At 41.8% G+C, this 15,450-nt stretch overlaps 1 protein-coding gene across 3 annotated transcripts in view; it reads right to left on the bottom strand.

The window, feature by feature from the left end:
* ELMO1 (engulfment and cell motility 1) overlaps positions 1 to 15,450 on the bottom strand; it is a 334,285-nt gene that overhangs the window by 245,599 nt on the left and 73,236 nt on the right. For all 3 annotated transcript variants that reach the window (XM_082192827.1, XM_082192825.1, XM_082192826.1), the window contains exons 3-4: positions 7,979 to 8,019; positions 6,408 to 6,480 (exon numbers count right to left, since the gene is read on the bottom strand). In XM_082192827.1, coding sequence (XP_082048953.1) covers positions 6,408 to 6,480; positions 7,979 to 8,019 — 114 coding nt within the window. The remainder of the gene's footprint in view (positions 1 to 6,407; positions 6,481 to 7,978; positions 8,020 to 15,450) is intronic.

Here is a 15,450-nt window from a genome sequence, read left to right as displayed (position 1 = left end):
GGAAAAACTGCGTCCAATAGAGCGAAAAATACGGTATTTTGGGAAAACAAACATACAAGCCCCATCAATACTTGACCATTGGGCCAGGCTGGCTGGGGCTGATGGGACCTAGCATCCAACCATCAGCTGGAGGGCACCATGGTGACTACCTCTGCTCAAAAGAGCTGCAAAAATGCTAAGCACTATTACTACCACCAGCACCACAGGGGTATCAGGTGTCAGCCTGCAATGACACAGAGTTTGTGGTTCACCTCTAACCAGAGCCATCACAAGAAAAAGTCTGAAGATGCCACGGGTAGACAGGAGCTTATGAAGTACTTCTTACGTATCCCACTGGAATGCTTTGTATCTGCTTTGTAATGCAGCAGGCCAGACAAAACCTAAGCGGAAATATCTGCTCTCCAATTAAAAATCCAATTTTGTTTCTCCATTCCCAAACAATTACTTAAGCGCCTGAAAGGAAACAGTGCACAATTAAACCAAAGGGATATTCTACATTAACCTGCACGAAACCGTGCTCAGCGTGTCGGCTAATTTCAGTGGATACACAGAGCTGTTCTGTGACTACTTAATACCAGTGATAACAAGAATGTTTGGTTAAGTTGTGGACTGTATAAAGAAATCTGCTTCACACTGACCACAGTATTCAAAAATATTCTAATCAGCAAGTTTACTTTTCATTTTCAAAGCTTTAAAACATCTTTGGATTGATAGGTTAGATTCCCAGCATCTTGGTATGTAAGATTCACCATGTTTGCAATTGTTAGGTTCAAAAAAGCAAACAACCAAAATGCTAAATTTAAATGTATCAATCAATAAATTGTCCATTCTCCTGCTCCTCTAGCACCCCACATAGATGACCCTTGTGAACCTCCTTACATTAATTTATCTTGAAATTCAAGTTGTAGTTTATTTTGCTGCTGTGTCTTTTGTATATATGACAGAGTATATAGTTTTTCATGTATGCAGAAATGACCCTCATTCTATTAGCATATACTGAAAAGGCAGGTCAGGTATAAACTCAGAGCACCTCTTAGAATATTTGCTGACTGAAGTGAAGAATAGAAGCAACAGAAATACTAGTTTTTTATTTATTTGTGCAACCTCCCTCACACGAAGCCTGCTTTTATAAAGCAAGAGTTTCCCTAGCATATGCAATTACAGGAATTATTCACAAGAAACCGTAACTTTTTGCACAGAACAATTTAACTACTGTAGCCAGGGCTCAAAAACAAGATAAGGAATCTACAAAAAGAAAAAGGAGGTTCGTCCAGACCGAATCCGAATGAAAAACCAGGTGGTCACAGTTTCATTTATCCACACAAGAACAGAGAAGAGAAGACAAACCAAGAGAAGACAAGACTCCTCATTGTTCTCCGGTGACATAATAGGTATAGATGCAGACTGAAACAAAGGGGAATGAAGAAGAAAATACATTGGGGCTGGGAGGAGGGTGACATAATCAAAATGGTGCTCTTGTTCTTACTGTTGAGCGTTTCAGCTAGACAATACAAAAGCGCTTGAATCTTGGCTCAGAAGTTCAAACATTGATTTAGTACATGCAGCAATGGCTGCAACCAAATAGGGCTAAAGGAAAGCACACTTTGGCTTCTGCCATCAGCCAGGAAGAACGTAATGGCAGGATAAGTGCACTCTGGCAGATAAGCAGCAATTCTTCCATAGCTTGTTTTAGTCTTCCCTCATTCCTTTTTGCATTTCTGTTGTGTCCATTAGATCAGCCTTTCTCAACTTCAGGTCCCCAGCTGTTGATGGACTACAAATCCCATCATCTCTGACCACTGATCCTGCTAGCTAGGAATGATGGGAGTTGTAGTCCAACAACAGCTGGGGACCTGAGGTTGAGAAAGGCTGCATTCGATTGTGATCCTGTGGACTGGAGAGAAGAAGAAGAAGAAGAAGAAGAAGAAGAAGAAGAAGAAGAAGAAGAAGAATTTTATTGCATACCTACCACTTTATATTTTAATGAAAAAATCTCAACATAGTTTACAACTCATTAAAACAATACAGAACATATTCAAGCTTCAAGCAAAATATTTCAAATCCTTCTCTAAGTGACGTTTTGCGTTCCCCAAACTTATTTAAGTAGCAGAAGTATCTTTAGAATTTGGAATAAATAGTCTATTTCTGGTTTAAGGAAAATTGTTCTGACTAAAATGATAGTACTGGCAACAAATTATCACACAGACACCAAGAAATCCTTCCAATGTGTTCATACTTGCAGAGAATTATAAGCAAGGGCCCACAGGTTAAAGTGGTTAAAAAGCACAGAAACATTCCTTTCTGCTACTCTGAGAAAATGCTAGGCTTGCCTCTCCTCAGAGGCCTGGGAAAGGCAGTCCAAATCCCGGCATGTGAAAGGTCAAAATGCCCACTTGTTGAAGCCATCTATTCACAAGTCTGCAAAGTCCATGAAACAGTCATCATGACCTTTGGTATTTCTCCCTCACTCAACCGGTAAACAGTAAAAACTGTAGCAGTAGTCACGGGCATCTGAGTAATACCAATGGCATTTCATTTTCTCGCCCTTATTTACTTTCTATTTGACTCAAGACAGCCTATAAGCAGAATAAAAACCCTCCTTGCAGCACAAATATACAGTCCCTGTCTGTCTTGAGCACAGATTAATGGCATTATAAAAATCTGTGTTCTTCTAGCGAAAATGCACACATACACTCAACAGTAGCAGCAACAGAGAGCACAAACCAGATTCTCCCAAAAGGTCTCATTTCCTCCAGGAAGATCACCTGGCGTAGGGTTGGAAGGAAGGAAGGAGGCAGCTGAGGCAAAATTTTACTATTTACAACTTTTTCAGGGCCTTGTGCTTCCTATTCCTTTTTTTTAATTTTTATTGGGTTTTCACAATTTACACAAACACAAACAATACACAACACAGACATACAGAACACAGACATACAAACACAAAGACAAACACGTGTAATTTCAAATCCCTAATTTCTTAACCACTTTCCCTGACTTCCCCACACCTCCCCTTCCTGCATCCCAACTCCAATGCTTAACTCAGCAAGTTCTTATCTCCAACTTTTACCTTATTAATATTTTACTTAATTCTTCTTAATTAACCAAATTTAGCTTATAAACCTCAATTAAACCAAAATACACACCCTTTACATACTTTTCTAAGGTCGACCCAGTTTCCCTTCCACGAATTTCCCAATTTTTATAATATTTACAAAACAAAATAACAAAAAACAACATATAAGTATAGACCCTTTGGGTTCCAAAACTCTCGCCCCCCTTTCCCGGTTTCGATCCCCAAAGAATATCCATCAATCCATCAGCTTTGTGCTTCCTATTCCAGCCCCCCCCCCCACGACTCAAGAGTGCCATGTGTAAAGCAACTCTAAGGAGAGTTCACAGAAGTATGTTCATACATCATTCTCGGTTACTAAAACTTCAAGGAACGTCCTGCATGATGAGAAAGCCATCACTGATTACATTTTTGTATCAGCTCATGCTTGTGGATCTTTGGCAGAAGCAGTTCATGTGCCAAACTGCAAGTCATCAAGTGTTATCACATGCACCATGCATAATTCATCCAGCAAAATGCGTAAATTCTGACAACGAGCCAAATAACTTTTCATCTAGAGCAGCCAAGAAATACTTCACAGCTAAAATGCAGCATTTAACACAGGGCTGCCCCAGTGGAAGAGGTTAAATTTTGTGAAAAGGAAACACGTTGTGCGTATTATGTTGCCTCACCACTATCAGTTACATCTTATATTGTTTCGTTCACATTTCATTTCTGCATATTTTGGCACTAACTAAATTAGCACTTTGGCTCCTGAAACGTGAAATGTTTAATATTAAAATTTGCTAGAATCTCTTACCCAGCCAAGAACAAATGCAGCACCCAGCTTACTACGAAGACCTGCAAATACTCGAGGTTATTTGCAGTTTACTTCTTAGGCACTTTCAACTAATATGACGTATTTCAAAGGGTGAACTTCAGTTTAGCTTGTGCTTCAGAATTCAAGTGGTTGAAAATTGTCAGCTGGAACAATTGATTTATTTTGCACGTTTTGTGCTGAGAGAAATCGGAGTGTAAAACACTTTTGTAACATGTATCAGAATGACTTGCCTGCTTGGCTTTTTTAATAAAACAAAAACTGCCATGGACTGCTAGTAGCCCTCAGCCCAAGAGCAGCATCCAGACTGTGGCCTTGGCCAAATCTCATGCACCGCTCAGCAAACCTCCTCCTCCCCCCCCCCCCTTTATTAAATTTGTTTAGTAACATAACATTATTATATATATTCTATAAAACAAAGAATACAGAACAAAAATCATTCATACTAAAATGCCTAACTACATAACATTAATATATATGGTTTCTGAAAAAAAGGCTTACATAACAAAATCAATTCAAAATACCATCCGGTTTACTCTTTTTTTTCCTCTTTCCCCTCCCTCTCCACTCCAGGCCCCCCCTGCCCCGCCCCCCCTTCCTTCTTCATATCTTTATCCATGTACACAGTCTGTTCATTCGAACTTGTATGTTAGGGTTGGCTTCCCCTCTTCCTATCCAGTTCCTGTAAAATGCCCATTTATTTGTGATTCTTTATTTTCCCATCTATCCTCTGCCACTATCTGTGCAAGCAAACCTCCTCCCAGCACAAAATGAGTAAACACTCCAAGCACAAATTAATCCAGTGTTTTTGTTTTGTTTTGTTTAGAAAGAAAAAACAAGATGCTACTTCTCATATCTTGATAAAAGTGCCATGGGTGCCAGCACAGAAAAAAATACTGCTTTAATTCAGTATACAGTAGTGCCCCGCAAGACAAATGCCTCGCAAGACGGAAAACTCGCTAGACGAAAGAGTTTTCCGTTTTGGAGGTGCTTCGCAAAACGAATTTCCTATGGGCTTGCTTCGCAAGACGACAATGTCTTGCGAGTTCCTGCTGGGTTTTTTTTCCTTCCCCCCCTTTTCTAAGCCACTAAGCCGCTTATCAGCTGATCCGATCAGCAGATAAGCCGCTAAAAGCCACTAATAGCGCTAATCCGTCAATGGGCTTGCTTCGCAAGACAAAAAAACCGCAAGACAAAGAGACTCGCGGAACGGATTCTTTTCGTTTTGCGAGGCACCACTGTAAATGCACACCAAGGCAACAATTAGGGCACCTCTCTCATGGAGATGGCAAGTGTTATGCAACTCTTGAATCTAATTTCTATTAAGATACCATTTAGGGGAGAGAAAAAAGGGAAGTGGTGGCAACAATACTTTGTTTACCTAACAACCAGCTCTGGGTATGTCTCATTTAGGTTTCCTGTCTGCTGCTTCTCGACAGTACTCCGATTATGAATAAGTGCCAGCTCAACTATACTTTCTAAAGAGGTTTGGACACAGCAGTCCACAGAGCTAGCAAAGTGGTTTTGGTAGAAAAGGATTTAATTTTGCCCTCCTCTGCCCACAGCCTTACAACACAACTGAGCATCACGCAAGAAAACTGCTTGCTTGCATCACTTGAGGGTACAGAGAGGATGTTGCTATGTGCTTGAATGCTCTGCCATGTATAGTTTTATTTCAGGAGAAAAGGATTCTTCCCTTTGTGCACTAATTTTCTGTGTGTGAGACTTTATTTTTGGTGGGCAAGTCTTTCAAACGGCCACCACACTCACCTGCTCTCTTCAGTGGCAGAGTTCAAAAACTGCTGTTTGTACAGATAAATCCTTAAGAAAAGTATTAACATGTCCACAAAAACCTGAGAGTCAACTTTATGGAGCTTCCCTCACCATTTCAGAACCAAAGAGTTGAATTCTTGAAAGCAGACAATGCCATCCTCCACTTGAAATGATTGGGGAGGGGAGAATAACTAAACATGCATTTTAGGAGAGCAGTTTCAAAGTAAGTGTTGGCAATATGAAGAAAGGACATTCTTCTAAGCAGGCGGTTTAAAAAAACAGAACAGCCCCTACAATTCATTCATTAATATTTATTCCAAATCAAGTGCTCTAAGTTCAAGATCCTTCTCTAGACCCAGTGACATACCAGCAGCACTGGAAGAACTGGCACAAAAAACCTTCCACAGTTAATTCTGATACAAGTTGCTTTATTAAGAAGCAATTACTGTCAGCATGCGGATAATGCTTATCCAATTAAAATCTTGTCTAGAAAGCCCTCCAATACCCCAATTATATTTCTACCCACAAAAACTGAACTGCTACATTACCAGGAGACAGAGTTCAGACCAATAGGATGAGGCACAGGGAGCCCATTATAACCCACTTGGGTCTAAGTTCTGTAAAAACCAAGGTAATAATGCACTTTCCCTCAACGTTAGCTCTGAAACTGAATTGTCAGCGTGAAGAGCATTTTTTAAACAAAAAGAAAGAAAAGCGCACAAAGGATGTCCAGAGGTATTTTCTTACCTTTTCGGTGATGTAGAAATTGGTACTGTCAGCATGTTGCAGTGCATAATACTCGTGATTTGTAAGAGACCACCTTAAAAGGTACAAACAATTTTATTAGGAAAATGCGCTTGGATGACAGAAGCCAAGAACCATTTTTAGCTTTTCGCTTTTTAGTTACATGTCTGAGCACAGAACACTTGGGTAAATCTAGAACCAGAGTAGAGAACCTCCAGCCCATGGGTCTAATCAGCAGCTGTTTGGGCCAAGACACACCTACCTGCCCTATATCTGACATCATACCTGTATCACATCAGGTGTGATCTTTACAGCAGGTAAAGATGCAGCTGGGTCCGAAAAACATGGTGGGCGGCACCTCAAAAGCCCTTCAGCAAAATCCTTTGCAAACCCTGACAACCAGCTAATTGCCAGGGCCTGGCAAAGCGCAGCACCTTTGTCCGCATGACTAGATTACAAACCACATATGCAAAAATGGGTTGCCTGACGCCACGTGGGCAAAAAATATATGTGTGATGTCAGGTGATTGACAGGCGGGCATGGCCACCCACTGTCAAACTTGGCCTATGGAGAATGGGAGAAAAAGGAACTGGTTTGCCAGACGGATCCAGTTCTTCGCTCCTAATCTAGAGAAGCGTTAAAGGAGCCTATTTAAAGATAATGTGCATTTCTTTTATCCATGCTGGAATAATTTCAGTCAAGTCCCTAAGCAGTTATGATTCCCCTGAACTAAAAAAGAAAAAAGACAAATGCAAGATTTATTTTTTAATTTGTTGCACAATCTCTCCACTCCCACACCTTTCGTTCTCCAAGAGGATCCTTACAGGATTGAATGGAATAGTCTGCCAGTGTACAGGAAGGCAGCTTAAATGCCACTTTGGGATGAAGCCACAGGCCTCTCATTTGCAGGTAATTTCCTTGGGGAACTGAACATCTCCTGCCTGCGCAGAACTCCATGCAAACACCAAAGTTTGGCTAAGCACACTCGAGAGAGTCACGTGTTCTGACGCAGTTAAAATGTCCAATTACAACTGCGGAGTTTGAGTGACCTTGGGATAAGTCACTCTCAGCCTAACCCCCCCCCCCCACAAGGTCGTGGTTAAAGTCGGGGCAACAACTATGTAAGTCACATCGAACCTCTTGGAACAAATATATATACCGTATTTTTTGCACCATAACACTCACTTTTTTCCTCCTAAAAAGTAAGCGGAAATGTCTGTGCGTGTTATGGAGGGAATGCCTACGGGTGGCATGCCTACAGATTTTCCCCCTCTAAAAACTACGTGCGTGTTATGGTCGGGTGCGTGTTATAGAGCAAAAAATATGGTAGTTGTCCATTACTTATGTGTGTAATGTACACATTTGTACATATAAATGTAATAAATAAAATTGTCTTTCCCTTTGTTCTATCTTCAAAATGGATGAAATAAAATTGAAGCCCACACCTTAGAAACCAGTACTGTGTGTGTGTGTAGGTTCCTGGGAGGTATTTGAATTAACTCGCAAGAGGGAGAAAATATATCTGAGAACTGTTTATTTTGAGAGTTGAAAGCACAGCAACAAATAAAACTCACCCATCACAGGCTTCCTTTATGATTGCTGACAATGGCTTTTTCTGAGGACAAAAAAGGAAAATGCATTGTGTGAGAACATCATAGCATAGCCTTCAGTCGATATTTGCAATACCAAAAGAAAACTTGGGCCTATTTCTGTTTAGTGTGCAAATGTTTGTTGAAAATTGATATATAATCTATGTAAAACAACCAAAATGGTCTGAAAAATTATTATAAACTCATTAGGTAGCCCCAAAGCAGGGACAGAGAAACTGTGGTTCTTTGGCTAGAGGATGATATATAAATTCAATAATAATAATAATAATAATAATAATAATAATAATAATAATAATAATGTTTCCGGTTACAATTTTCATCATCCTTGACCATTAAGCATGCTGGCTAGGGCTGATGGGAATTGGATCCAACAACATCTGTAAGGGTCCAGATTCTCCATCCCTGCCCTACAGCAAAACATTATTTCTCAGCAGCCTACCAGCAAAATGAGGAAGAAATGTTATCTGAATTATTGAGAACGCTCCTAGTACTTATTTCTATTTCTGATTAATGACAAATTGCTATTTTATCTGTGGTTAATTTTAACTACCATTGCTCTGTAATATGGCAACTTTGAAATCATGGGTTATCAAGCTGGCTTCCTTCAATAAACCATAGGCAAGATGAGTCCCAGCACAGAGTTCAAACACAACATTATACAACGGTTAATCAAAATAACAACCATGGCTTGAAGTTGGCTCGCTTTAACAGACCACTGTAAAAATGAACAAGAATTTCTGGAGTTTGAAAGAAACAATGAGGTCAAATAAAAAATGGAGGTAGAATCTGAGGAATTTTAACATTAATATTGAGGCTACTGATTTAAGGCTGGCTCAGGACATCATGGCTTCCATAAGAACCATGGAATGGTACTATCACAGCATTCCCACAATGCATGTGGCTGGTGACGCCCTGAATCTGGCTTTCTCAGTAGGGCAAGAAGAGAGTGATCTGAAGGTAGGAGATCTTGCCACCTTTCCCTTGTCATGGTTAGATCGCCTCCTGTTAAGATTTAGACTGCAGTGGCTGCTCCTCTGCAAAGGTTTGGAGGGGCTATTAGAATGGTCCACTCTCAGACTCTGAAGATTTCCGTTCCAGATGACTTCAGGGTCTTTTCCGTCGGACAGCCCTGTTGAAGCTCTGGGTTAATTCTGTGGTACATAGCAATGAGCCGAGCAGCTCACACCATTGTCCCTCTTCACCCTCTTGAACTTTGATGAGCCCTAGTGGCACGGTGGTATCCCTCAGAGCTATGGGCACTGCAGCTTATTGGAAGACTGCTAGAACACAAGAGGAGGACGCCCCTGAAGGTAAGCAATTGAACAAAAGTGTGCGCTTATTGTCAAGCATACTTTGTGGAAGTGAAGGCGGCGAAGAGGAGATACTTCTTGACCTCCACTGAGTCCTCCGTTGCTCAACACACCTTCCTCTGAAGTCCCTGTGGAGGTGCAGTTTGAATGCAAACAATGCAGGCAAGCTAAACACTCCAGTTGGGCTCATTAATCAGTGGTTACAATGAGCTCCCTTTCTCAGCACCAATCACTTACAGCCAGATCCATCCAACTACGTTGGGGAGAAAAACACCAGGGATGAGGACAGTTGACATTTCCCTTTTGCTTTAAAGATTAAGCCCACCCCACTCCATTTACTATGCAAGTGGGGTGGAGGTAGGGTTAAAATAGTCTGGGTTGCTGCTATAATTTGGTCTTCATTTGCTATAATTTGCTATAATTTGGTCTTCAAACAACTGAGCTATCTGTTAAAATTACCAAAGGGGGGGGGCAGGGACTAATCTGACATATTTGAGATTTCCCCTAATTCTCTGGTCACTCAACCCTATTTTTGGGGAGGCAGAAGTGTCTGACTACTAGTGATGATCATTAATGTTAAATGCAATTAGGTCCTGGATATTAAAGGGTTTGGTATTATTTCTTATACTCACTAGCATCTCCTAGACAGAAAAAAAGATCTCACAGAAAACATTGTTCTAATTGATACACAGAGCAATTCACAAACAACTTTTTTAAAAAGTTGCCTTTCTTACATCTAGGTGAACAAATAAGTGTCATAACTAAAGTGTATTTCATAGAATCATAGAAGTATAGAGTTGTAAGCGACCCTTAGGATCATCTAGTCCAAACCGCTGCAATATAGGAATACAGTGGTACCTCAGGTTAAGTACTTAATTCGTTCCGGAGGTCTGTACTTAACCTGAAACTGTTCTTAACCTGAAGCACCACTTTAGCTAATGGGGCCTCCCGGTGCTGCTGCGCCACTGGAGCACGATTTCTGTTCTCATCCTGAAGCAAAGTTCTTAACCCGAGGTGCTATTTCTGGGTTAGCGGAGTCTGTAACCTGAAGCGTCTGTAACCCGAGGTACCACTGTATGCAGTTGCCCCATATGGGAATCAAACCTGCAACCTTTTTGCAATACTGAGTTTGGCAAAGCTAGCTCTACATTATACAGAACTGCTTTTTCCTGATTCACTATAGTGAATTCAATAAATGCAATAAACACCCATTAAACAAGATAACACTAAATAATCTGCTAAAATTACCCACTAAACCAGCAGTATGAATTCCAGCATAGCTCTCTCTGCTGTGCTGCGCCGTCTGGCTAAAGTTACTTTAGTTTCAAGGTCCCCAAAATAGAAGGAACACTGTCTGGTCTGGAGATGTCACAACACTCTGAACACTGCTGCAAACATAAACACTTGTACACCTAGGAAGAAAAACCAAAGCAAAAAAGCAAGAGCCATTTGGATGAATAAGTGATTGTCACAACGATGACGTAGATTGATTAAAGCAGTCACCAGGAAATAAACACATCTAGTCAGTTTTGTTTTGCAAAGAGTGGCCTAGTTTACATGCAACACTAAGCCAACGCATGGCTTAGTGCGAATGAACCAATGTGTGGCTTCTCATAGAGAAGAACATGGCCGCTTTGCAACTGCTCTGGTCCTGCTGCTGTGAGCTAAGCTGTGGTTTGGGTTAGCATTGTCTCCAAACCTGGGCTCATGGTTTACCACATTTGCCACATTTCCTTAAACCTCTGAGTCAGCAAGTTGGAGTGCGGCTGCTTCCAGAATCTGGAATGACGGAGTTCTTACACATGCAGAACGGGTGGCACCTACAACAGCGCCAATTCCACCCACAAAGTGGCCAAGTGGGCGCATGTGGGATTCGGTTGTCTAGTAGGTGAGCAGATCCCAAGCTGTTAGGGGCTTTATATACTAATAGTAACACCCTGAACCTGGCCTGGTAGCAGATCGCTGAGCACTGGTGTTATATGCTGACAAGGCCTCACTCCTCTCAGCAATCGCGCTGCAGCATTCTGCATTAACTGCAAGTGCAATTATGTGTTCACCTCGGCTTTGCTCTGAGCAACAAAAGAAATTCGAGATAGCTATAATAGTTTAAGCAAAGTATCGTCTATCAAGGAAAGCCCTAGTGGTTCCTGCCAAATATCCTCTCCATAGTAGTGACTATTCTGGGAATTTCTGCACAATAATAGATGTGTATAATGAGCCTCTGAATAACTTAAGTACAAAAGCCTAATTAAGTCCCGGAACCTTTCCCATATCTAATGCAAATAGGCACCTTTAATCAGTTATTAATTTACCCTAGGAAAGTAACAAATGCATACTGTAGCAAGCATCTTCAACCAGTAATTGGGTTAATCCTAAGCGTACATTCTCTGGAAATGTATCTCCATCTTTCCCTACAAAGTACAATTCATTCACCTGGCTGCAAGCTCTGATTGCCCAGGGACCCCCTCACGACCATCCCGTTACCCTGCAGCAAGGTAAACCTGTGTCCTTTGTCAGTTAATGAGGTCCTCCTTTGTGCTACAGATCACACTTGTCTTGAAGCTTCCTTCTTGTAAGTGGGCATCTCTCAGCAAGTGGCGTAGCGTGGGTTGTAAGCACCCGGGGCAAGGCAAGTAATTTGCGCCCCCTAACCCGTGGATTTGCGCCCCCTAACCCTAACCCCCAGATGTTGCGCCCGGTGCAGCTGGGCCCCCCTGCACCCCCCACGCTACGCCACTGCTCTCAGCACAGAGCTGAGAGAAGCATTTGGGGAGGGCGGGAGGAAGAAGAAAAGGTGCAGTCCCAAAGGGGAGAGGTGTACGGACAGGCTAAGAAATGGCCTGGGTTTCTTGCTCCCCTGTACAGAGCCGTAGCTACAGGAGGCTAGCCAAGTTTTTGGGCCCAGGTGAAGCCTCCAGAGGGGCACTATTGAGGCTCCCAGCCAGTGTGTGTTATGCAAATGCACATGGAGGGTGCCAAACTTGGTCTTTGACCCAGGTGAAATAAAGCCTAGTTTCACCCCTGCCCCTCTCTATGAACACCCTGACAACCAGGTTGAGCTTTCATGCATGCAATCATATATTCAAAAAGACAAAGGTGCTGTCAAAACAAAAAAACGGTATTTCAGTACTGACAGACCAGTCATCGTTATTTTAGCTAACAGAATTAGAAATAGATTCAGGTAGGTAGCCGTGTCGGTCTGATGCAGTCGAAATATATATAAAAAATTGTCCAGTAGCACCTTAGAGACCAACTAAGTTTGTTCCTGGTATAAGTTTTCGTGTGCATGCACACGTCTTCAGATACACTGAAACAGAAGTCGACTTCTATTTCAGTCAAAATAAAAAAAAATCCTTCCAGTAGCACCTTAAAGACCAACTAAGTTAGTTCTTGGTATGAGCTTTTGTGTGCATGCACACTTCATACCAAAAGTGTATGAACTCATACCAAGAACTCATACCAAGAACTAACTTAGTTGGTCTTTAAGGTGCTACTGGAAGGAATTTTTTTATTTTGACTATGGCAGACCTTTCTATTTCAGTGTATCTGAAGAAGTGTGCATGCACACGAAAGCTTATACCAAGAACAAGCAGAATTAGAAATAGCAAAGCATGGCTTTTCAGGGACTCAGAAGTTGCTCTTCTATTTCAGAGGCAACTTAGCACACTTGATCCCTGGAATAAAAGGCCCCTAGGAAGTTAACAAGAACATAAAATCAAGAAAGTAATGAGATCACCCCCTAAGCTGCCTCTGCATTCCCCCTCACGAGCCATACTTCCCATATGATAAAAATGCTTCTTCTCCCCCCCCCCCCTTTTCTTTCTTACAGCACACAATTTGTCTCCGGCATTGAAACACTAACAGCTGTAAGCAAGATGCTCTTGGAGCACGCGAGGAAGCCTTCCACGCCCGTTCCGTGCAGCGAGTGCCATCAGTTCTGTAACTCGTGGCTACAGAGCAGACCTTGGCAGGCGAGAAAGATCAAAAGTGCAACACAAGTATTACTGCAACGTGCCACACATGCAACATCCTCCCCACCCCCCACCAACAAAAGAGTCACTGTCTGTGAAAGGGACAACTGGGTTTGTAAGCCGGCTAAGCTGTTATCTCGCCCTCTGGAAAGAACTGTGTATCCAGAGTCTTTTCGGAGCACTGGTTTCTGTTATCGCCTGATGTGGAACTTTTTTCCAAAACGTAACAAAAACATAAGAGTCTACATTTCAGAACTGTACAATTTAATAGAAAAAGGAAGCCAAACAACCAGCCCTTTTAATGATAATATTAAGGCCTCTCTCTGTGTGTGTTTTTCCTTCTCTCCAAACACAACATCCCCATTCCTCAAAATGCTGGTTTTTTTCCCCTTGCCCAATTGTAAATATTTGCCTGGCGTCAAGGAGAAGGAAGGGTGGTTATTTTACATTTTGTTAATCCCTCGGCCAGCTCAACAATGATTATTATTCTTTTTGCTAACAAATGCATTTTACAAAGCAATTCTGCATCAGTACTCCTTAAATGAAACACATTTCTTGATCTGAAGCCATAATTCGTGGACTGGATGCGTATTAAGGCCCAGGAAACATGTGCTGAGGTCCCCATCACAGGTCTAGGGGGACAAGGTGCCACCAGGTTGCACTCAAACTGAGATACAACCAGCACATATTTTCATGGAGTCCCTAAACACAACTGCTGCAATCCAGCAATCCTTTCTGGTACTACTATCCCAGGCTAGCTAGATTTGAGAGTTATGTACAACCAACTTCTCAGCTCAGGCTGATGATGGAGTGCTTTTCTCCAACATTTCTGCATAAACCATAGCTCCCTCTCTTCTTTCCTTCTGACAATGGAATGGTAGCTTCATTTCCCCTGGCTGGTATTGCACTTGCATGACGGTCCATAAAGCAAGCAGAATGTTAAGTGTTGCTGGGAAACAATGTGTGTCTATGTGGCAAGTCATTACATCGAGGAAGTTAAGTCTTTTAGAAGAATTCAGTGAACATTAATAGGATGCCAGTTTTAACGCTTGAAGAAAAAAATATGTGCATGACAACAAACTGCTTTTACTATTTGAAAAGATCAGTAACACTACTAGTACATGCCATCTCCTTCTGACTAATCCTCACAACAACCCCAGAAGTCACTGTTATACTAATATTACAGATTATTATCTGTAAAATAGAGATGAGGTGAGTTCCTCCAATCCAATGTTTCCTACGCTGCTGCATTTAATTTTGTATTTCTTTCCAAGTTTATATGGTATTATGTATTAGAACAATTGTTTGCAAGGGGTTAAATGTGGGCACTTGCATGCATGCACTCACTTCAAAGCTTCAGCAGAGAAAGGTAAGGACAAGGCAAACATAGGAATTCTGCTAACTAGATGCAGCACTGCTCTCCTTGGTAGCAAGTGTCTGGGAATGCTCTGTCTTCTTGCCAGTACAGTGGTACCTCGCAAGATGAATGCCTCGCAAGACGAAAAACGCGCAAGACGAAAGAGTTTTCCGTTTTTTGAGTCGTTCCGCAAGACGAATTTCCCTATGGGCTTGCTTTGCAAGACAAAACGTCTTGCGAGTTCTTGCGAGTTTGTTTCCTTTTTCTTAAAGCCGCTAAGCCGTTAATAGCCGCTAAGCCGCTAATAGCCGCTAAGCTGCTAATAGCCGTGCTTCGCAAGATGAAAAAAACCGCAAGACGAAGAGACTCGCGGAACGGATTAATTTCGTCTTGTGAGGCACCACTGTACTTCTGACTTCCGCGTACTGATTGCATTTCAACCATGTAATATTTTTTGTACTAAATGTATATGCTGTCTTCCTTTGGAAAGCTCAGAACAGATTACCATATTTATCGCACCAGACCACAAGGCGCACCTAGTTTTTGGAGGAGGAAAACAAGAAAAAAAAAATTCTGAATCTCAGAAGCCAGAACAGCAAGAGGGATCGCTGCATTCACTCCGTAAGACACACACACATTTCCCCTTACTTTTTAGGAGCAAAAAAGTGAGTCTTATAGAGCAAAAAATATGGTACATGAAGCTCTCAGTGGTCTCCCACCCAGGTACTGGTCCAGCCTGCATCTGATGGGCTTGTTTACAACATTTATTGTGCCCAGACTTTCCACTGGACTAGTCAC

This window comes from Podarcis vaucheri (assembly GCF_965113315.1).
Source record: "Podarcis vaucheri genome assembly, chromosome: 12".
In the NCBI taxonomy this organism is placed as follows: Eukaryota; Metazoa; Chordata; class Lepidosauria; order Squamata; family Lacertidae; genus Podarcis; species Podarcis vaucheri.
The sequence above is the reverse complement of the archived record's forward strand: the minus strand, read 5'-3'. Positions and strand labels throughout refer to the sequence as shown.